Source organism: Rhea pennata, chromosome 6, assembly GCF_028389875.1.
Source record: "Rhea pennata isolate bPtePen1 chromosome 6, bPtePen1.pri, whole genome shotgun sequence".
Lineage (NCBI taxonomy): Eukaryota > Metazoa > Chordata > Aves > Rheiformes > Rheidae > Rhea > Rhea pennata.
In genome coordinates, this window is record NC_084668.1 from 20,426,829 (window position 1) to 20,452,060 (window position 25,232).

General features: G+C 38.1%; 1 protein-coding gene across 1 annotated transcript in view; it reads right to left on the reverse strand.

The window, feature by feature from the left end:
- The window catches only part of COBLL1 (cordon-bleu WH2 repeat protein like 1), a 91,039-nt gene extending 76,535 nt beyond the window's left edge, over positions 1–14,504 (reverse strand). The window contains exon 1 of the mRNA XM_062578588.1: positions 14,085–14,504. Within this exon, the coding sequence (XP_062434572.1) occupies positions 14,085–14,131 (47 nt within the window). The 5' untranslated portion in view covers positions 14,132–14,504. The remainder of the gene's footprint in view (positions 1–14,084) is intronic.
- Positions 14,505–25,232: the final 10,728 nt, after the last annotated feature.

Consider the following 25,232-nt stretch of genomic DNA (forward strand, 5'->3'; position numbering starts at 1 on the left):
AGCTTCACAGCTTTCAGATGAAACACAGGAGAAACTGACTGAATGATCTAAGGTGTTTGATTAGTCCCTTTAGAAAAAAAAAAGAGAAACACACACACACACACAAATTCCTGAGATCTGGAACAGTCTCTGCAAGTTTTCCATAAGTTTAAACTGAACATGACAGAAAATCTCAGTAGCATGTCTAAAAGAGTATATAAAAAAATTGTGATTAGAAACCTCAGATTATGCAAAAATTCTGTATCCTATGTTATCACAGCCATCAGAATTCTGTCAGAAATCCACAATTTTCCACACTCTTACCCATGAAAGTAAGTAGTCAAATAGCAGTTCATATAGATTTATACACACATACTCTGTAACCGTGTAGTAATTTAGGAACATTCCATTCACATGTTATCACATTTTAGAAAAAGGTATCAAAACAGACTGTATTTTTAAACTGTTAACCACTGCACTTGTTCAGAAATCTTTTTAGAATAAAGTTTTACTTGTTGAAACCACTAATTCACAAAAAGACTAGTAAAATGAGGGGTGCATTACTAGTAAAATCTACAATATGTCTACATTTTTTACTGATTTGCCTTCAAGTAAGTGGCAAGTAGTATGTCAGCAAAAAGTCAGTGGAAGTACAGTTTAACATACTACCAATATAGGACAAACTTCTTTATTAGAAACTAACGACCCTGATTCAAAGAGCACCAGAGAACCCTAAATTTGCCTACACTGGCCAAAAAAAGACCTAGGGGTGGGAGGAATGGATATGCAGAACTATCACTAATCCAGCTGCATCAGTAGAAGCTTCAGCGACAGCTGCAGATCACCTACATCAGAGGTTCTGCTCTTATACTTAGTGGTAGGAGCTAGGTCAGGGACAAGTTACAGCTGGCTCATATGCTAATATCTCCAAGATCTGTCCCCAGATTCCCCCAAACTCAACTGGAGTTGACCAGTGCTTCACAGAATCTGGTCAAAAGCAGCATAAATGTTGTTTTAAGACTAGAACCTTACAACATGCACAAAACAGCAGACATAAATTTGAAAAAAAAGATCACGCGCAGCTATCTACACAGATGATGGAAGCAGAAATAGACACAAACAAGAGTTATAGCCAAAATTCAACTGGAAACTCTACGAAATTGAGAAGTTCATCTTCACTGAACTCAGCAAAACTCTAAGTGCCAGCACCCTAAAAACCAACAGCTGCTGCTAACTGCTGTGCCATTCCTCTCTCTCTCCCCTGTGAGAGAGGAGGGTTGGGCTTAAACTATTGCCCTAAGGAGCCTGTGGAAAACCTCAAGTTTCATATTGGACAAAAGATTCTACTTATGGCTAATGGCCATCTGACTGTTCTTTTGACACACCTAAAATAACAATGCTCGGAATTTTTTGAATATTTATTACATGAATATAATGTCACTACCATACTACTGCTAATAAAGAAAGCCTCTCTTTCAGGCCAGAAACTCAAAGCTGGTATTTCAAACGCATTCCAAAATTGAAGGAAGGTCCTAAAGTGAGGAGAGGTAAGTGAAGAGGTCATAAAGCAACAGAAACTTTGCCTTTGATCTCATTTTAGTCAGTAGCCCAGAATTTTGAAAAGGGCTGAACTCAAGGACTGAATCATTACAATTTCATCAAACACTATGACGTGTTTCAGTTATCCCTTCCTATCTTTAAAGTATCACATGCTCTTTTAGAGATAGACTGGAGATCTCGCTACCACACTGAACACTTACTCACATGATAGCAAAAAATGACTAAACGAAATACATATTCTTCTAGCATATGACTGAGATGTGAAACTCAATGTGACATGATGTGGGAAAGGCCAATAACTGTAGAGTTCTCCAACAGTCAATTTTAAAATTATTTTAAATAAATGCTAAAAATTTATTTTTAAAACAATCACTTCTAAACTTGGAGCTTTTGTTTACATATAACTGAAGAATTCTTTACACACTCAACTATTTCTCCATTTGACAGAGAATGTTGTTGGCAGCTGAACTGTAAGCCTCTCAGTTAATCAGGGTAATTTTTTCAAAGGTATCGCTATTTAAAGTTAAAGCTCTTCAAAGTTGCTACAACAAAAACACTTGTTTATAAAGTAAAATTTTACCGGGCACTGCATTTTCTACTACAGATCTCTGCACCACAAACAGGAAGAGGCAGCATCAGCTTGTTAAGAGAACGGACAGATCTGCAGACCTCCTACAATAAATGGAAGAAAATGTGAAGGAACATCCAGAAGTTCCTTTCCAGTAGAGACAGCATGCAGAACGTAACTGAAAACAGTCGTAGCATGAAACATCCATGAGCTTTAAAAGTCCATTAGGCTAGCATGGGTACACGGATAAAGCACATTAGCTGTTAATAATCTGCAAGGGAATGGAAAAGTTGAATTTGTACTGCTGCTAGCCTCTCACTGCAGATGATCAAGACCCACTTAGAGACAGGCAGAAGGTTATCATCAGTCAAAGTCCAGAACCAGGTCGGAACTCACAAAATTGGAGCTGCAGCAAAGCACTTTAATGTCCCCCACCCAAGGCTTAAAATATCAAGCACATCCAACTTGAAGGATAAGATAACCTGTTACCGATCCTCACAATTCGTGCAAGTCTTCTGCCAAAGGCAGTATCAGAGCAGTAAAAGGAATTTTATGCCCAAAGGAGGTGCTACTAAAGAAATTCTAAGATTTCAACAACATGATCATCCACCCCTACCCACAAGGAAGGCAGGTTACAGAGAGAACAATAACGATTAAAATCTGAAAAGACACCTAGCAATAAAAAGCACAGCACTCAGAGGAAATAACTTTAAAACCATTAATCATTACCTTTTTTCTTTACATTATGCATCTGTCAATGTAAAACAGAACTTACTTTCCTATTTCTTCTAGATTTTCTAACTTTAGCTGCTGATTATGCCTAATGCAAGCAAATAAGACTATAAAATGATTACGGTCTATTCCGCTTAAAGAAGATTTTTAGGGGTACGCATTTAGTTTTTAAACTACAAATAACCACTTCCCACCTGATTACAGAATTCTTCACAAAGCTAAGTTGGTAAGATTTCTCAAAAAGTAACTACTTAATTATAACAGATTTACAAGACAAAAAATGGTGGTATTTCTCATATGGCCTAATGCACAACATAATTGCTTTATACAAAGAGCAAGAAGAATGTATATTGCCTCAAAGGGACCTCCCAACGGGAATTTCAAGATTTAGCCCTAAATATGTTAAATGAATCACTTGAATCCAAACACTATAAGCTAGTGCAGTATTTTTCCTGATAAAAGAAACATGCCCAAACATTTTCCTATATTCATTCAGAAATCACAGAAATGGTTTATCGTTACTATCACTTCACTAGTGCCAGAATTATACTCTTAATTTAATTCCCTCAAATAAAACCAAGACATAAAGAGATGCTTGATTACCTCTTGGAGATCATTTATATACACACACACACACACACACACACACATATATACGCATACATATAAATATAGCAGTAGGGCTTCTGTTTCTTCCAAAGAGGGAAAGAGCTTTGAGTCTTGACAACACAAGGATCTTTCCATCAGACCATTTAGTCAGAGTGCCAAGTAATTTTTCAATCTCCATCTACAGCCAATGCATGTATAAAATACTGGTTGGTATAGGATAAAGTTTCAGCATTTACATCATATGTCATTAATTCCAAATATTCTCAATTCTACCATAAAAATTCATTCTGGATTGAGTCTTGGCAAGTAGTCTTAAAAAAAAAAAAAAAAAAAAAAAAAAAAAAAAAGTCTGTAAACCCATATGGTTGGCAGGCTTTACATTTTGGAGCTAGAGAATCCAGGAAATATTTTTGAGGTGAGTAAAAGCAGGAAAAAAAGAAATCGAAGAAAACCACACAAAAACAAGAACAGCTCTATAAGCAATACCTTAAAGAACAACAACATCACAAAGAATCAGTTATCTCTGATTGATTTATGCCGCATCATGTCAGCTTTTGAAAGTCAAAATCCTTTTTCTAAAATAAATTATTCTATATTTTGATGGTTTCATTTAACATTTACGAGTCATTACATTTCCCTCCTTTCCCTCTATTCATTTGCAATTTATGGATAAAGAGGCATTACAGCAGTGTACTTTGGGAGGAAGGCTGGAAAGTTTGTAGGAATGTTTGGGGAATAAAAACGTAAGAACAGTCAAAGAAAGATGCTTAGGAACAAGACAGAGATTCCAACAGTTCAGACAATGATGTCAGATCCTTACTGCTTTTCCAAAATAAGCAGCTTCAGATTCTCTCCTACCCCATTCATTATTGATAATTAGTTCTGAAGGGGTGCTTAGAACATGCTGTGGTTTTCCATGTCTTTTGAATTCTCACCTCGCCTTTCTATAGAAGTCAATGAGTACTACAGGGTGTGTTTTTAAATACAAGACTCTCCCAATTGTATCTACAGGGGAAAAAAAGGGTACTCTACAGTACAGTCAAACAATCAAAACAAACTCTGAAAACAATGGATAATTTTTTTTGCAATTATCTGTTCAATTATTTAAATCTCAAAATCCCTGTACATGTCACTTAGGGGGTGGCGGGAAATAGAGAGAGAGAAAGAAACATAAAGGAGTTGAAGGAATAAAGATACATCTGATGCAATTCCATCAGGTCATTTCAAAAACAAGTGTCCTGATAACCTGTCACAGAGACATCACATGGGGTATATCTAATTCTTAGGAAGGACAACGTGTAATATTGATAGAAATACTGCTGCTGGCCCAATAAAGTTCTAAGTAAACTCTGACCTGCTTGAGTGGGGGGAAAAAATAAAATAAATCCTACTTCACAACTTTAGCTGTCACTGCTACCTTAAGATCTCAGCTCCAAGTTCTGCAATGTCTGAGGCATTATTCAACCACAATTGAGTTGAAGAGAACTGCAACTCCAAGACAGATGATGAACACTCTTTAAAGCATCATATGGGAGAACTTGGGAAGTCCTTCTCTCCTAAAAACACTGTAGAGAAAATAATGCACTTTATTTCATTGTACTTGCATGATCACAGAGACTAATCTAGGTAATATGTGATACACAGTGTTTAAACATTAAGCCTTATTTGGAAAATAAAGGAGGAGAATCTATGGCTTCAGGATGAAGTCAAGGGATGAGAAATCAGACACAGGAAAAAAAAAACATGAGAGAGATGGAAGGATCAGACTGATGGGTCAGATTCTTTCTGAATCTCAGAATTTATACCATATACATAAAACATATGTACATATTTATGTATACACACTCACACAAACTGAATCCAAAAAGTTAAATGCAGAAGGACTCAATGAAAATGCTTAAGGATAGAATCATACATTGCAAAATAGTAATAAGTAATCAGGAGAAAGAGTATCCTTCCTCTCCCCCTGTCCCAAGAAGTGGGGAAAAAATGTAGCAGTTTTCAAGGGCATCTGCCACCAAGAAAAAGCAGATGGACAAGGCCATTTTAGCTTTCTAATTTTTAAAACCACAATTGTTTAGTTGTGTTAGGAATGAGGTGTTACTCATCTTCAAAGTTCCTCAGCATGATCGATGACAAAGGCTTTTAGAAAAGAAGTAGCAGATTCGAAGTTTAAGATTCAGCATAACAGGACTTTCTCCAAGCAGTGAGCACTTTATAAACTAAATGAGGTAAAAATAGCTCCAAAAGGGCACCAAGTATGGAATTAGTGAGGCTACTCAGTGTGGGTGGAAGGAGAGGATCCAAACTGCAGAGGAAGGGAAGTGAGAGACCATGAGTCAAGAGACCAGCAGGAAAGTTTATGCCTGGAAACTTCACAGAGCAGATCGAGAAAGCAGCGAGCATTAAATAATGACAGAATGGGAACCTAGGGACAACACTCAACACAGCTGCATTTGATTTTTGACCTTTCATCAGGAATCAAGTTTATGAATTAAGACAGTTGTCAAAGCACATACTGCTGTCATAGCCAGAACTTCTGAATTTACATAAACATCAGAAAATATGCCACTTTTGAAAACTTGCCTGTTACACTTCAGCCACTTACTAATTTTTTTTTCTTTCTTTTCCAAACTGAAGGACCAGAGATTTACTTCGCTTTTGCCCAAAGGGTTTATTTCAGGAATGATGAGTTTCAAACATTTGTTTTCTTAACTTCGCTCCTAATACACATTTTGGCTCCTGTTTTTTTAACTAGATCCAGAGACAAAAGTCATTGCTCCTCCAAAACAAAAAATACTTTCAACATTATCACGAGAAGAGTTAAACAGGTATCTCAGATCACCTTCTACCTGCACTACTACATTCAATTGTTTTGTCGCTACAGTCTGACAGTAAACAAGGACTTTACTAGGTTCTAAAAAGGTCAAGAACAAAATTGCTGCACTGTATTCCTTTCTATTAACCTTCTGATTATCTTGGTACTTGTACATAAAGTATGACCTCCAGAATGACATCAATTCACCACCTTTCATGGTCACTAAACATCTTTTTCTAGAAAAAAAAAAAGAAAAAAAGAAAGAAAGAGTAATTGTCTAGGCAGCAGTAACACAAGTTTTCCATTGCTGACTCTACTGATGGTCCCATATCCTGGATCATTCTCATTTAACTTACTTCACTAAGCAAAGCTCCTAACAAGTGCAGGCAAATGCAGCATTAAAAAACAAAACTGACAGTTTGTTTTACACAAAGAAGCAAAACAGTCACCTCTCAAGATGCATTTGTTTTTTGCTTTTTTGATTCAAGATTATTAATTCTTATAGCGAAACATTTAGAATTAGTTGCTATAAATCGTCGTACAAACTCTTAGTCTTTGGAAAAAAGCACATCTGAAGGTCTGATATTAAGGCCAGGTGCAACACAAAAGGGTAAAATTTATTCCCAATATGAAACCAAAGCCCACAAAAGAAAAAGATTTTAAAAAACAAAATTAAAAAATTCCACTTGGAAACATAAAATTGGGAAAGTGACTTCATTTTAGAGAAAAATACTTATGTTTCTAATGATGTTATTTTGAAACACTTTCTTTGGGGGGGATTAAGATTACATCATTTCATAGAAGAAACACAGAGCAGAGAATAGAAATTGTATGCTTATCAGTATTTGAGAAAATTCAAGACCACATTTGTTATTTAGCACAGAGCAATCACTGTCTACACTTTTCTGACAAGTGTTCAAGTTTTTCTTTTTTTTTAAATAATCTTAAGTCATGTTTCTGAAACCAAATAGTTTATTTCCAAAACAGACGTGAACCAGAAAAAAGGGGGGAAATAAACAAAAGAAACATGCAGAAAGGATTTTTTACATATAGTTGTGATAGATAAAAGTATTTCTTCAATAAAAACTTTTGTTAAACTAAAGCTCCCAGTAAAATGAATGCTTTCTCACAGTAGAAAAACTTATGTCTAGCTAAAAATATGCATATGCTCTATTTTCTTTAACTGGAAATAGCAATACTGACGAATTCCAGAACAGTTGACTATTGCAGAACAGTCAACATACATGCTGGTTCCCAAGGGAGACACTTCTTAGAGTAGGGAGCCACCCTCAGTCACATACAACCCTTTGACTGTTTACAACCACCAAAAGATACTTACAAATATAGATGCCCATTTTGAACCGAATAATTTTCTACCAAACAAAAAACAAATCCAGGAACTCTCAGTTTTCTAATGATTCCCATGGTATTCCACTTCCTATGCAGAAAAACTGTTTTCTAACTATGAAAAGAAGCATTTCTATCCATTAGTCCATTGCAGATTGTAAGTCACAAAGCATCTCTGGAAGTCCAGTTGGTAAATACATAACTTTGGTTTCATACAGAGAGCTGCATTTGTGGGACCTCACCCCAGGAGAGGATTCAGGTGAAATCTCAATTTTTTAATTGGTTATTACAGTTCAAAACAGTGGGATTTTTTTCCCCTTGAACTCTCTGTTGTTGCATGCTGCACAGCTGGAGTTTCCTCCTCATTGTGCTAATGCTGGGCATGGCCACAGAACTCTACAGGAGTCTCAAAGCCAACATCTTGGCTTCTTGTCATCCTCTAATGCCTTAACGTCAATTCACTGAGTTTTAGAGCAGTGCATGTAATGACAGAAAATACATACAGTAAAGAGTAACTCTTTCTTTAACAGCAGGCAGCAATGTGAACTTAAGTCAGAGTAGCAGGTCAGCTGTTGGGAAAGACAGTGAGAGCCAGGTGAAAAGGGAAAGAAAGTACAAAATCAGATCTGCTTTATCTTGCAAGCAACTATAAAACAGAACACCTAGCATTCCTTGTACCTCCTCCATTAACATAACAACTCATCATATTGATTTGTTGATTTCTAGAAAAAAAAATTCTTACAACTCCAATGTCTTTCCAGAGAATTTGACATCAGCTGCTCTCTAGTATGCAAAATTACAACAGTTGCAGCTAGAAACAACAGCAGTCAAGCTAGAATGGATATCTGAAAACTTTCTCCCAAGCTACAGTCAAGAAAGCCAGAACCAGTACTGAACTTTATGACGACAGGTCTATTTAAATGTTGCTAGATAACAACTGAAACCATCTACTTGTAATTTCAAAATATTCCTAGTGAATTAATTTATCTGTTAGATGACAAGAATCTTGTATAGATCTTCAGTTTCTCCTGGAAATCAAGTTTTGGTCCTCTACAAGGAGCTTTCCTCTTCTTCCCCCAACAAAGATGCAATCACTGAATATAAACAGTGATCTTCAGGTTTACAAAATCAAGTCAAAAAATCCAGTTTTTTAGAACTAAACAATTTTTCCTCATACAAGACGGTAATGACAACAACAAAAGCAAGAGAGGACAACACTGAAACCCTCCTTCCAATCTGAAGCACTTTTTCCCATTCATACATGACACCTCACTAACTGCTAGCTCTCACTATTCCTTTTGATAGGATGCCATCAGAGTTGGACAAGGTTTTGAAACAACTCTGTTAGTTTCCCTATTTACATATTATCCTCCCACACATGTTTTCACCCTAGTATCCACATTCCTTATCCCTCAATGTTTCCTTGATCTCATTCCCACAGCAACACACTCTCAACAGTGAACATTACTACTGAATACTGAATAAGCACAGAGCTATAACTTCAGACTCAACAAATTTGGACTAATCAAACCGGCTTTTAAACACAACAACAGTAAGTTTATTGCACCACTATGTCATGCAACTATTTGACATTGTCTTCTAAGGCAGATCCACTACTAAGAACCACATAATCAACTCGAAGTGTTAGGTATTCTGAATATGAATTCAATTTGTAAATCACACCCTGAAATGAGGAACAGTCAAGTGGCTTCTGATAAGACCCACCCACAAAATAGTTAACTTTGTTGCAAAAATGTAGCAAACTACTGTAGCAGATTCTCAAAGTTTTTTCCATTTTTCTAGCTTCTCAAATAATTGTTCTCTGTTTGGTCTCCAGGGCAAGAAAAATAAACTAAATATTTATCTTGAACTCCTCAATCTAAGAGATACACATGGCTAAGCTCGGACTGCTTATTAGATCCATGCCAGCCTAATTTCTTTTTCTAGCTCGTGCTATCATTTAGTATCAAAAACACAAGGTATCATTTAGTATCATAAACATCTTGCATTTACCCATAAACTTGCAAAAAGACTAAAAGCAGACTTTCTGCTTTTTTGAGAAATTGAATACGGATAATAGATTTAAGGAAAAAGTTACCAAATGATATCATATACTATCTCAGGAAAAAACATTTTGTTTTACTACCTGTGACTCCCAGAATTTTCAACAGTATTGCAAAAATCAGAAAGTCCATTAGCAGTACAGGATTCTCTGCTGTAGTGCCCCACAGCAGAGAAACAGGACCTTACCACGTGAACAGAACTGCACGGTAAAGAAGTCAGTTACAGAACTTTATCAGTGCATCACAAATGACCTCACTGTTTTAGATCTGGGGGCACCGATGAATTTAAAATATAAAGGATGTGAGGGGAATCTTACAAAAAAGTTTACTATGAAAAATCTCATTGAATTTTAATTGTAAAAATCTCTAATATTAATATCCCTACATCCAGTCCAGTTCTATTGAGGGTTCTGCAGTAAAAGAAACTTTATCTACCACTATTTCATATCTGCATCTCTCTAATGTAGTATATAGCTAATTCATTGTAAGATGAAAATGTACTTTCAGTCCCGACCTAAACTTCACTAGAATTAGCAGACTTAGAAATCCTCCATCTATTGCTGTGGCTTGGCAATGGAATGCTTGGTTTAAAGTTATTGCCACACTCTCAGCTCCACCTCACACGAAGGGGACCTTCATTTAAACCTGAATAACCCACAGCTATGTTGTGAACTGGCTCAACTCACAACCTGAAAGAGAGTCTAAAACAGTATTTTAAGGTCGTACTGATGCCAGACACTTTGCAGCACTGAACCACAGCTGATATCTCCAGAGATCTATAATCTGATTGAAATTATTCCATGAAAGAACTCAAACAGCTAGAACATGTGGGCCCAGCCACACCAGAGAGAAGCTAAAATGCCCTGTTCCTTTTGAAAGCACTCACGTCTCCCGCTTCTTCAGAGAGACCCCTAACCATGTGAAAAGACTTCCCTCTCTCTCTTACTATAAAACAGTTCAAGTATGTTCACTAGGCCAAAGGACCAGGGCATGGGAGCATTAACACACTTTTGAGCATTTCTGGTAGTAAACTAACCAAAGCTTATTTTAGCCTCCCTCCCCTCACCTCCCCCAAACAACCTGTGCATCTTCAGCCTCCCAACAGTAGTCACATCTCCCAAGCATGTTTTCATTACACATACAAGAAGAAAATTACAAAAAAAAAGGGGTGGGTTTTGTTTAGGTAAGGCAGGTCAAAAGTTATTTTGAAAGTCAACATACAGTTTTAAATATAGTTTAAGGAAACAAATGAAATCATGACAATTTATCAGAAACTGATTAGAACTGAATTAAAAGGTACACCTCAATGAGCACTCTAATATTTCAAATTAAACCAATCTTTAGTTTAGCAAAAACCAAATCTGCTCCAACAGTTTAGCAGCAACTTTACTTGCAATACAGCTCTTTATGATAAAAACCTAGGTTAACTAATTAAATTTACTTATTCATGTAAAAGTTCATTTAACTCCAGGAAAATGGCACTGCTGTCCAGCAAGGGCAGCAAAACTGTGGTCAAGAGGCTGGGTATCAGTCATAGTCACATGATCTTCTTTTTTTCTTTCCTTTTTTTTCTTAATGAATTAAAACATACACTTTACTGTCATCCTATCATGCAGGTGTATCGCCTTTATAAAGTCAGTTCAGCTCTGCAATGAACAGTAATAGGCTGTGTCAACTACCCTGGCAGCAGCTCATTCTCCTCGGTGCTGAAACTCAAGAAAGGTAGATATGCTATAAAATGCTTTAAAAGCAGATCCAGCCAAGTTTCTTCTGCTACCAGAAAAAACTGGTAGTCCAGCCAGTTACTGGGCCGAGCTCCTATTCACCATCTTCTGAAAAATTCCAGCAGCAGTTGTTTTTTTGTTTTTTGTTTTAATCTTTACTGATCTACTTCAATCACACTATTAAAACAACAGCATTTTTCCCCCAAAATTTCAAAAGAACAATTTCATCCACAATAGATTTTAATAAACAATTTTTTCAGTATAAAAGCACAATCCTACATGCAAACATTTATCCTTTAGGAAAAAAAATTACAGTGTAGTTTCCCATAGGTTGTCCTAATATAACAGTTGATTAAATTCCATGTAGAAGAATCACACAAATTTATCACCTATAGTTATATAGAAGCTTCCAGGCTACATAAACATTAACACTTGAAAACTCACAGAGCACCTTTAACACATCTGTCCTTCCCAGTATTTAGCATAAATTCATTTTTGAATCTGAAAGAGTTATAATTACACCCCATAACTTCAAACAGTGATTTAAAAACACATTTCCTGATAAGCAGTTTTCAACTGTGAATTAACAACATTCTCCACCTGGTTAGACAGATTAGGAAGAGCTGAAACACAGTGTAATACCATTTGATGATCCCCATTTAAAGAAAATTTACCATTTCAAATGATTTTTTTCCCTAGGTTACACAATTCTACCTTCAATGTCATTCAGTGAAGAGAACTGCAGTACTACTGCTTACTATTCGAAACACTTATCTGTGGATCCTTTCTAATGAATTAGGAAAGAGTTGCCCTTTTTTGTTGGTATAACCAGATTTTTGTCTCAGTGCTTGGATGAGCTAACAAGAAACCATCCTGAGGAAACAATTAAAATTTTCCAATAAAGAACTCTTGTTGTAACAAGAAAGGAACAATAACTTAATTTTCTATGCATCAAATTATATGGAAACAACTGATAAAATGATTAAAAACATACCTACAAGGCTAAAGAAAATAAGAATTGCTGTTAGATATGTTATTCAAAATCAAGGTGTCAGTAGTGACAGATGCTTGAAGTTGTATTAAGTAAACAGAGTATATTTCCTGATACTTGGAAAGCAGCTGCCAAAATCCAGTATAACCAACTGCATTATGGCAGGCTTCAGGCCTAGAGAAGCTTTCAGAACAACTGAAATTCTAATTATGCCTTTTTGCTTGTTTTTGTGTTCCTGCCCCCAACATGAAAGTGAGGACCTTCAAGACATAATGCTTTAGTAATTTCCAAATTTATGTATATTCTATTATCATAGGCTTAATCCTTTCAAGTGAGCGAGTTCACTTACACATCTAAAGTCTCAGAAATGTAAGAATTACCTGTTCTGCAATTACACCTTCTAAAATGATTAATGATGTGAACCTCAATTCTTAATGACTGTAAATGTGGACTTGCCACGAGACTGTAACTGAATAAATAGCCCTTCTCAATGAGTCTTCTATATTTGCTGCATCCATGATCTGATCTGATTATCTCTAGCAAATGTTAAAACCAATCACACAACTCCAGATGCTCATCTTGTCTTCATTTGGTCAGAAATCCAAAAAACTAAATTTTTGCAAGCTTCCAGAAAGTCTTGGTGTTGAAGTATACACTCACCATTTCCTTCATCCCTTCTATTTGAAGGTGGTAACCCTGGCAGTCTTGTTAGCATTTTTAACCCCTAAAATTCCTACTGAAGCTATCTGGTGCATTACTTTTCTTCAAACATATCTGGCATTTAAGTGCAGATAGGGTCCTCCCCCTCCTTCTCTGGGTATCAGCAATTCCACCTCTCTCCTAGTTCTCTGTGACAGGGGTAGCTGCACTTAGATTTATAATCACATTCTGTAAAGTTACATACAAACATATTGTTTTCTGACTGGCTATGAGTAACTTATCACTCATCAGACACGACTCATTTAAAAACCGACCGACCAACCGTTGCTGGTCGGATGCTGCTTGTTTACGCTCTGCGTTTCCACCTGGGCGGCTACCAAAGCGCCCTGCTCTCCCACGCCGCCACGAACGTTTCTCGAGGGAGAGCTTTAAGGTTGATAAAATCGGTAAGTTTCGTGTTTAAGGGAGTTTACCAAGGAGTCAGTCGCTACAAGGAAACGCTGCCTGGCACGTATTTGACCAGGAACACTGCCCCCCACCCCCAAGTCCCGACGGGCTTGCAGAAGCACCGCGCGGCACCAACGACGCGAAGCGGCAGGTTACGGCTCGTCCCTACGGAACTGCTCCCGCCGACGCGCGGCGGCTGAGGCAGCACCTACCCGCACACGCTCGCTGCTGCTCGCCCAGGCGCTGCACAGGGAAACGCGCGCTGCCCCCGCGCCAGCCAGACTCACGCCGGAGGAGCCCTGTCGCCCCGGGCGAACCCGTTTCCAGTCAGGGGAACCGAGGCAGACCGCCCCAGCGGCCGCCGGAGCGCGGGGCACGGCGCTCTGCCCTGCCCCGCCCCGCCCCGCCCGCCCCGCAGCGCCGGCGGCCGTTAACGGTCGCGGAGGCTCCGCGCGCCGCTCCCGCCGCCGCCGTGGCCCCTCGCCCCAGGCGCCGCCGGCCCCGCGCCGCCCGCTCGCACCTCGCCGCCCCACGCCGAGCGCGCCCGGCTCCCCGCCTCCCGCCTGTGCGCCGCGTCGAGCCTTACCCTGCGGGCGGCGGGGCAGCCGCTGCCTGCCCAGCTGGGCCGTCCATGCCCGGGGCCGGCTGGGCGCCGCCTGGCTCGCTGGGGTGAGGGGCGGCCGCTGGGGCCCCGCCGGCGCAGCGCCTGTGCTCTCCGCCTCACCTGCGCGGGGAGGGCTGAGGGAGAGGCCGCCGCTCTGCCGCCCCCGGCGCCGCCGTGCCCCCGAGCCGAGACATTCCCCGCCGCTCACGGCGCGGCCATGGGCGCCCTCCCCTCCCGTCCCAGGCGGCGGCCACGCACACGGCTCCGCTGGGCTCCGCGGCGGCCGCTCGTCGAACCACACCGTGGGGGAGGGAAAGAAAACACGCACAAACTTCGCGGCGAGAAACTTGAAACGCGGAAGCTTCCCCGCTCCGGCACCCGCAGGGAAACAGACGCTCCCTGTTCCCGGCCCGGCTCCTCCCACCCACCCGGCCCGCCAGCCGCCGCCGCCCAGCCCCGGCCCCGGCCCCGGCTCCTGCGGTGCGGCCGCTCCGCTCCGCTCGGCCGCGGCCGCCCGCGGGGGCAGCGCCGCCCTTCGCGGCTGGAATTTTCCTCTGCGCCAGCGACGCCTCCCGGCGGCCGCCCCGGCGCGGCCCTTCGCCATTCCAGCCGCCAGGGCGCCGGCCGCCGCCGCAGGTGGCGGGGGCGAGGGGCTGCCCGCGGCCCGGCCCGGCCCGGCCCGGCCCGTCAGCGCGGCGGGGCCGCCTTTCTCCTTCCCCCGGCGCCCTGTGCTGCTGCGATGATGTTTCTGCTTTTGTTTTCTGCTTCTTCAGAAAAGACTAAATAGGCCTGAAGGTGCCTGTTTTGCCAGACTGCAGAGACCGTTCGCACCCGCAGTTACCACACGCCGTGGTCAGGCACACTCCGCTCGTCTCTCCCAGCTTCTTAAACCAAAAAATCACTGATGAGTCAGATAGGTTCTCGGTGGTCCTGCTTTCAAAGAAACGGTGTTCAACAAATTGTTAACAAAGAAGAATCTCGAGAACAATCCCCATGAAGGTCTTCGGGAAGCCCCTCTGGCCCTGCTCATCTTTGGCAGTCTGCTTGTTTCTTTTCGGGTGCTCCTCAAATTGCTTGGCCACTTCCTGGGCTACAGCAACGGCTGAGAAGCTTCCCAGGCCGTTTTTACTGCCAGATATTTCCTTTCTATGCTGGCTGTCCCCACGGGGTAACTTTCTGCACTACAAGTGTGTCCCTAGTTAAAGTACAAAAGACCCTGGTATTTCCAGCCAGCTACTTCTTCAGCAAAAATGAAGTGACCTCTGTCTTTTAAACACTAGTGAAACTCTCATTTTTCAAAGGTGTGGGATGATTCAGCACAATAGCACTGTTTCAACTGAACTGAGAATGAAGAACATCAAAGCAGACTGTACTGTAGCACAGTAAAATATACTGCATTAACATAGCTGTTAGGTAGAATAACTACAGAAGTTGAAGTGCAGTGTTGTCATCCTGCCAAATAAAATTTACCAGACCACCAAGAGATACGAAACTGAGGCATTTTTCTCTTTAAAATCTCATTTGAAAACAACAATATGCTGTATTTTAATGCTTTAGGTAAGTACTAACACTAAATTAAGATTGTAATCTACCAAATAGCTCACATGGGCTAATAATAGAAACTCAGCAATGGCAGGGAGAAAACGGACTATCATCGTAAGGTTTCAGTACAACAATTAAGGGAAGTAACCTAATAAAGACTGTCTGTGGTGGCGATTTCCAATAGAGACTGGGGAATTGGTGGAAAAAAAAAACGTTCGCTGAATAATGCTAGCCTCACTTAAGAGGGAAGAGATTGTGCTTGTCTCATTGCACTACCACTTCTCTTCAACTTCGGTCATCAACTAAGCACTTCTGAAGTGTTTATCGGTGAAAAACAGCAGGCTCTTGAGTGCCTGCAGGCCATGTTCTGCAGTGACAGTTTTGTGATGACTAGACTTAACATAGTTGGTTTTCTGAGATATCTGAGATACCATTTTAGACATCTCTGTTTTTGCAAGAAAAATCTGGATGCCTGTGACACTTTGTTTTTTTAACAATAGAAAATCAGTTCTGTGTTCATGTTCTAAAAATGCTGACAGAGTCAATCTCTTTTTTCCCCTAGTTTTGTAAAGTTCACAGCCTTGACTTGAACTCAAAATGTTGCTCATATAAAGCAAATGTAACTCTCATACACGATAAACAGAAGGCTGCTACAGGGAATACCAACTAAGTGGGCTATTAATATACTGTTCATGTCTCTCAAATTAAATGCCGTAAAGAAAACCATTTAAAGTTCTCTTGCTTTTTCAAGCTGATCTCAGAAGGCATCATTGTCCTAGTCAACAGGTTATTAATTGCATAGTAGCAATAATGTCATCCTTTCCATATGGATTGAGGTAGAATAACCATTTGTTTTACCTCTGGAAGAATTAACTCATCTGACAAGTCTCCACCTGCTGTACTCAGCGACTGTACTACGTACCATTGAATACTTCAGTATGTTTGCAGATTAATACTCAGTTCTGATTATTGTTAACATAACCTTCAAGTACTGAAGACTTATTTCCAATTGCTGTTTGAAAGAGAACCTCCATCTTAGGTAGGAAAAAGAGTTCCAGGCAGCTTACTAAACATAGGTCTTTCATACAAGTTAAATTGCTAAAAACAAAGTCCTGCCTGTTCAGAAAATGCAGAAATATCCCATGGCATTTTTTACAACAGTCAGTTGTTGTCCTAGAACTTTTGGGGAAAACCTCCCTGCCTCCACCCACCCAGTAGGATGGTCCTGGTGGTTACTGTCTCGTGTTCAAGAGGCAGCTGCAGTCCAGAAACGCAGAATATAAATATTTTGGTATGAAAGATGCTGTAGAAATCTAATAGACTGTATAATTTCAAACAGCTATGCCCATCATTGCCTGTGGTGAAAATTATTAAAAGCGTTAAACAGAACTTAGGAGACTCTTCCAGTGTTTTTCACTGTTTTAAAGATCTGTTTACAAGGTCTTGCTTTTTGAATTTATTCATATAAACATACATATATGTGTGTGTGTATACATGTATACATATACATGTATGTACATACATATGTATGTTTATATGTATCTCAGTCACCCTATTAGTGGGATTTCCTGATTTAGGGATGTAACCTGGATGCTCTCTCACTGTAGTTTTATATAGATATAACTATACTGTATGATGCAGTGCTTGTTTTGCATAATATTGTGCAATGTAGTTGTGGAGTAGAGTATGGAATTGAAGGGTGTTTACCTTGTTAGATCAATTTTATGATGCACCATTAAATCAGTTAGAAAGCTGAGCTGTTTCATTCTGTAGGTATACCAGCTGTGATGAAAATCAAATATTTTCCAGTATTTTCTATTGTACTATTTTGATAAAATAAGGAGTTAATATATAACTGTTGCTTTGGTTTAAATGAACTCAATTCTGTATTTTATTTTCTATAGAACAGGCAATCAGCTTACATCGCATCCTGTTGAACAGTTGCCTTTTCTTTGTTTGCATTCCAGCATGTGGGTGAGGTTTTGGGAAGCATGCACACACATGCATACAGCCACTGAAAGTATTGCTGTAGGCACAGGGATAGGTTATTGTACTTACCTAAACTATGTGTGCTTAACTGAAGAAAAGTATATTCATGCTCTCATCTATGAATATACAAGAGGAATAGTAAGCATTTTGGTAACATCTTTTTTTCTAAGGTGCTCTGAAAGCATTTCAAAATAGTAAAATGTCATCACTGTAAAGTAGTTAAAATTATTGGTTCTGTTTCTTATAATATAACTTTGGTGCCTGGAGACTAAACAATTCGCTAAAATCACAGCTAGTTAACAACAAAGCTGGGAATAGCACAGCTTTATATCACAACTAATTGTATTCTCTGCTCTCTGTTCAGCAGATGATCTTACAGGAAATAGGACAATAACAAAAGGCATCTGTTGAGGGGATCCTGTATTTTTAAATACATGGAAAATTATAAAATTGGTAACTTATTTCTTTAAAGTGAGTAGGCTCAAAATTTAACATAGCTTTGTACAGGATCAATGATTTATCTAGTAGGGCACACATAGGGAGGGCACACACATGTAGGGCATACATGGATTTGATTAACATCAGAGCATAAAGATATCCTATGCAGTATGTCGATGATTTTAGATTCAGTGTTTAGTAGGAGTGCTGATTTAGGTGCAAGAGAATATAAAAACAGAATGATTTATCTTCCTCCTGCACAAGAAAAAAGTAGAATATAGTTCAAGTTAGGACTGTCATAGCTCTGAGACCAAAGGTAATATTAAAATTATCCTGTAGTTGGATTTGTTCTGGTGCACTGCTGTCCAGTGGAATCTGGTTAAAGTAACTGAAGCATGATAGACTCTGCTAACACCAATGAGACTATAGAGGTAGTATCATTTAGTCTTTACGTTTAATATTATATTTTAGTAATTTATATTTAAGTCATATATGTGCTGGTCATCTACACAAAAACAGACTTCACCCTTTATTTTAAAGTGAAAGAAAGGCAGTTGTCTGTTTAACATTTTGGCCCTAGTAGATGAACTTGTCTTATCAGAACACAGTACAAAAAGGTACCTCAAAAACTGTTAGATATAGGATTAAGTTACTTTGGCCTTTTACAGAGGCTTTACCCAATAGTTGCTACTACATATAGAAGTAAAATTTTGCAGGGTCAGATCCAAAAATATTTTTGCTTTCATTAATGTCTGAAATACATTTTGCTCTTAAAATGTATATTAAAAGCATTTACTTAGAGATACATAGTGGTTTTAGGACACATTAAAGGTTAGCATGATACATACGATATAATTTCATATCATAGGACAGATTAAAGATTAGCATGATATGATGCATTCTTACTGCTACCAGTATTATTTTATCCTACTCAAATGTTATTTTTGCTGTTTGGATGATCAGGGTGGATATTTTATCACATTACATGTCAAGATTTGCAAGCTGTTTTGATTATTGAACAGCATTTTTGTGTATGCATTAAATAATAATTAGTGAGATATTAGCGTGGAATAACTGTACTTGAGTAATATTAGAAAGCTTCAGATGATGCAGAGTGCAGTGATACAGAATCACACATGCCTCAAGTATCCTGTTGCAATGTTAATTATTTTTAGTGCAGCTTTGTCTAGTGCTTTCAAATCATGTTAACCACAGTAGTTGCAACAAAGGATAGATAAGATATGAATTTAAATGTTAAAACTCATTTAGAGTTTACAAGAAACTACAAGTTCACTATATTGCTTTCATGCACTGAACGTACAAATTATGAATATTCATATGTAACTTGGAAAGCACACTGTGCAAAAATTGTCAACACTTAAGTCTGCAAACTTTAAACATTACAATATATTTATGAATATTGGATTATTACTTCTTTTGGAAAAATAAATGTTGCATTCATAATAATTGTTCAAATGATTATTAATGTATTAACTTGTCATACTGCATCTCATAAAATAACACTATAAAAAACATCCTCTCTGTTTTCTATTAGGAAAAAAATGCTTAGATTCAAAAGAAAATTGAGATTTTTTTTTTCAAAGGAGATGCAGAAAAAGAATGTAGCAATAACTAAGCTTTCAGTAGATACACTCTATTTGTATTGTATCATGGAGGAAGATATATTAGCCTATGAGAAAAATGCTGGAATTTTTTTTCCATGAAACCTTTGAATGAAAAGTATATAAAGGTTTATAAATGAAAATATAAAGGTTTCAGTTAGAGTAACTGGCAGAGTTTACCAACTGTGTTAATTTCTGTAACGTTTTCAAACCTAAATATATCACTTATCAGTATGATTATAAAAAGCAAAAATGAACATGGATAGGAGCTCAGGGCTGTCTGCATATTACAGCTGAGTTTGGCTTATGTCTGATATTTGTCTCATAAGGGTACAACAAAACACTGGTTGCAAAAGCTCTTTGAGCTGTTTGACCAAAAATTATTACTGATGTGAGTTTGAGAGTCTGCCAAAATAATGTCAAGTCATTTCAAGTTCTCAGCTTTGACTTTGGTTCTTTTCTGCAGTTTGTCTGTCTTACAGTATTACCTTGTTAGTGAGCATCTTTGCTTAGTCAATGCAGCTTGTGCAGACGTGTCAAAGAGTTTGGAACCAGCAGCTGCACAAACCTCAGCACAGGCTGACAACTCATTTTCAGAAGCAGATTTCCTGGACAACGTTGAAGCTAAATTCTCCCTCTCTTTGGGTATCAGTAGCAGTACACTGGACTGGGTAATTCAGTGGTAGTACAAATATACTTTCTGGCATATATACAGCAGTATGTATACTTCCATATCTGCCCTGTAAACAAAAAATGGTAATTAAGCAGCAGTCTCACATATAACAATAAACCCAGGGAGACACAGACTGCTGAATGAGAGTAGTCTAACCTTTGTGTATATTGTATAAAAATATAGCCTGCATACATACATTTGTTGTTAATTTATCAAACTGTAGTGTATATATTCAGCATCTTTAAATGCTTCTACTTTATTTTAAAAATGTATGGAGCATTTTCTTGTTCTAGTTTTCCCATTTTTTAATTCAGAGATTGTGTCCATGCACCATGGGAGGCACGCTTCTTGACATCAAAGTTAGTTAATTCTTTCTTCCCTCCAAATTGCTACGCTAAAGTCATTGCTTACTCTCCAATGTATGGCATGGCTGAGAGAGTTTAATTCATATCTTGACACGGTCAAGGGAAAAAAAAGGCTAAACTAATCTGTTTTTATTCTGTTTAGTGTAGCATAAAAACAAATCTAATGATGCATAAAATTCTCACATGCTAATTACTATGTTTACTTCAACATGAACAGTTTGCATTACTTTTTACTTTACATTAACATCTATTATGTTACACCCTACTTAAACAGTACGCACTAATCAGAGACAAAAGTTGCATGGAATTGTCCAGATATAGTCATTAAAAATAAAGTAAAATGTAAACAAAGAAACAAGCTAGGCTAGAACTGTAGATGCTCCATTGAGCTCCACTGCTCAACCAGTTTCATTTTGTTATTAGATCAGATTTAGAAGACTTTGCAATGTTTTACTTGTAGCAGTACAACTGCACAGTTCAAAGATCTGAAGATTCAGCTTTCAAATAGATCACTAAAAGTAGCGTTATTTTTAACTTCTTCCTTTGAAGAGGAAAACCAGCTAAATACAGCAAAAAGATTTTTGACTTTGTGGAATGGGGCCAATGCTTTCCTCAGGAATAAAGATTAGAAAATGAAGAGTACCATTCTCTCTCCTATCCCCTCTTGAAGAAGAATAGACATATTAATGGAAGAGAAGTCTATCAAAGGTTATTGGATACAAAGCATCCTCTCTGGCTCAGGAACTTCCTGAATTCCAGATCCTTGGACGATCTGGACAATGGGCATGTTTGTGGAAGTACCATTGTATGTTTATCCTTCACTTGTATTCCCTCAGCTGAGCTAAATAAGACTTTTGGTCTGACACAGAAAGGCCATTTTTACATCTGAGTTTCTTTAGATATATTTAGAGCTCTGACTTTAAAGGAGAAAGGCTTTTTTTTTAATTAAAAGTAAAGGCATAGTACAGACGTCTGTGGTTTCTTTGAACCTGTTGTAATTATTATTTCAAGATTTTGCCTTCAGTCTTACTTTTTTTCATTGTAATGCACCACACCTTTTAAGTGCTGGCCATTCAATGAGCTGGCAAAGGCAGTGTGGTGGTGCTAGAAGGTAAATTACAGCTCTGCTAAATGTCTTGTTTAGGTACTGACTTTTGAAGCCCTATGTAAAATGGCCATGATGAATTAACTTAGTTAATCACTCTTAAGCCAATGTGTATGAAAGTGACAGTGCTGGGACAAGGTTTTATCTCTCCTTAGCAGTGTATGAAATGCTTATCAACCTGTCTGGACTTTAAAAGTCAGCCCATAATAGTCAGATACAAGTCTTTGGGCTCAATTCCAGGCTAAGATTCACAGAGATAAACATCTATGCACTAATTAGATGCATCAGTCTATTTAGGCCAAATGGTTAAAGAAAAAAGAAAGAGGGTTGTGCTACCCAGAGGCAGAAAACAGTGGAAATTAGGAGTCACACTAAATAGTTTATACTTTTTGATTTTACTACTGAAACTGAATTTTAGAAATGCGTGGTATCCATTTGGGTTAAGCCACACACATATTTCTCAAGTGAACTAACTCTTCTCTCCTGACTTTGCAGACAAGACCCTGCAGCATAACCTATTTTAAATAATTCAAGATTCACCTTAATAACAACTTGGCCCAAGGGCAGAAAATATTTGGAACTTTTAAGGTAAGAGAAAAAGGACAAGGAGATAAAGCTGCACTGTGGCTCAGGAGATTCCTGTGAGTGCAGAGAGAAATTATTTTCAAACATGGACTGTGATTATCAACATTAAAAAGAAACATTATATTTTTCCAGTATAAAATAGGGAGACTGAGATGAGAAGAACAGAACCAGGAGGCAAAATGTGCAAAAAATGTGGAGAACATTGTTAATGATTTCTGCAATGTACAGGTACAGTTTTATGATACCAGTAAAAATAATGTTTCTGGCCAGACAGATGGTCATCTTTGCATACTGAGGCTTTAATTCCCAATCACACTATTCTCTCTAGATCAGTGATTAAGCTAGACTTTATAACTATCTGCATTAAAAACTTTGCTGTCTTTTTAACTGTCTTTCTAGCACAAAAGCTATTTTTAAAAACTTTTCCACACTACCTTTTCTCCACTTCACATGCCACTGATGAAAAAAAAAAAAAAAAAAAAGGAAGAAAAGTGAAGTGCAAATTTCACAACTATTTTGTTCTTAGTCAAGAGTTAGAGATTTTTATATAAATGCTGATACTCTTCAAGGTGTATACTCTCATGACTGATCAAATGTCTAAGACTGAATCAGGAGATAAGATTTGTTACTGTCTTTTTGTATGAGAAGAACAGAAACAAAGTGATGCAGCTTCACCAAGCAGCTGTCTTTCTTGTGTAAACTTGAAAAGTAGTGAAAAATGTGAATCTAAATTTTGCTCTTTTGAACTGAAATGGCAGCGCACACTAAATTTCTGTTTACCTGCATTACTGCAACTTTTGGTTAGAATGACAAATGAAAATATTTTTGTCCATTTTTTGGTAAAATAACTGGTTTTTAGTCCCTTTTTATGATAAAAATTGTATCTACTATAGAATAGTATAGAATATAGAATTGTATCTACTATAGTATAGTGTAGCTGAAGAAAAGCAAACTCTAGTTCAAGATTTAAACCACTGACAGTTAACCTGAATTTATTTAGCCAAGATAATATTGATGAACTACAAATCAGACTAAACAAAATCTCCTGTTGTAAACAAAGCAAAAGAATAATAGTGGTGTATTCTGGTGACTCTTGTCAAAGAGTCACATAAACATGTATTTTTTTATCCAGTAAAACTTTAGAAAAAGATGTTCTGCAAAGAAGATAATCCAGACAGAACAGTCAGACATGATGGGTGAACTCCAACCCACTGGCTTCAAAGACAAGATCCTTTGTGGCCCTTAGGGGTACAATTTACCTCATTTTTTTAGAATCCATGCATAGGTGTTTGAAGATTTTCCTTCCTCCTTCCAGTCAAGTCTAATTTTTCAAAGGTCACGGGTGTTTAAAACCTGATTTCTCTTTAAATTAGTTCACTAAAGCAGGTAATAGACATGACAAAAGGCATCACTCAGATGGGGAATAATAGGAAAGGGGAATTATTTAAAACTATTTTAAATGCATGTAGAAGGTGTTTTAATTTTTTCTTTGTCCTAATAAATTTTATTATTGTGCAAAACATGGGTTGCACTTTATAACATAATAGTATCTTGTATAGTTTTTCTTTAAACAAGACTTCTAGTCCTTAATGCTACTTACAGCAGTTTTTCATGCATATTTTAGAACAGAGACTTTAATTAGAAGCCTGCTTATCTGTACAAAGCTACCAGCTAGAAACTGCTGTGCTATCTTTTGAGTGAATTTCTAGCAGAGTTTCCATCTGTGCTGCATATATGGCTGGGACAGTACCAACAGCAATTACTGCTCATTGCAAAGATCATTCCTAGTTGATGGTCATTTCAGTCTCACTTTTGAACATATACTATATACTATAGTTATCACTGAGAAAGATTTGAACCACAATGCTGGAAGCAAAAAAAAAAAAAAAAAAAAAAAAAAAAAAAAAAAAAAGAGAGAGAGAGAGAGAGAGAGAGAGAGAGAGAGAGAGAGAGAGAGAGAGAGAAAGGCCAGTGGATAGAATTCAGAGCAACTATTTTATGAAGTATTAAAGTTATCCTTATTATCCTTACACAACCATTTTTCTGGTTTCCACAGAGTCTGTGTCTGAAATCATGTGATATATATTCCAAAACTGGCTTCTATGAAAGAATTCTAGACATTTGGGGCCTATGATAAGAAAGGGAGTGCTTTGCAGACTTCAGCAAAACAGAAAATGGGGGAGAACATGGGGGCCACTTTCAGAATTCATTATCTCAGCCATGATGAAAAACGTTAAGAGCTGTAGCAATTATTTGTAGTTAACTGTTGCAAATATGCATCTAAGTAGTATGTAATTTAAAAAAAAAGACTGAAATCTGGAAGCCTTCTCTGATACACTGTGCAAGCTAAATATCATCCAGATAAAGATCAAGAGTACAGCACAGAAAAAATAACCACATTCAATATGATATGATAGAAAACAGGAAGCTCTAATGTGCTGAAGTCATTACCACTTTAACTTGATGCTAGGAAGAAGAGAGTGAAATAAATATTTCTTAAATCCTTCTGTGCAATACAGCTTACTCTTTGTGTTTATACAGCAAGCCTTTCCAGAGATCTCTCCACATTGTACCAGATACCAGAATATCGCATATTACAAAATGCCAACGTAGAGAGCAGTCTGATTAGAACTGTAACATTGCATTTGCAAACAGCCTACTTCAGTTACAGATTAACAGCAAGGATATCATTTATTAAAGGAGAAAATTAATGGTTGGTAAAAGCAAGGTATGAAAAAAAGGCATGCTGGAAATCACCAGAAAACCTTAAGACCTGATTGTAGTGTATGTTTTAGTTCTTGCATGCAGCAT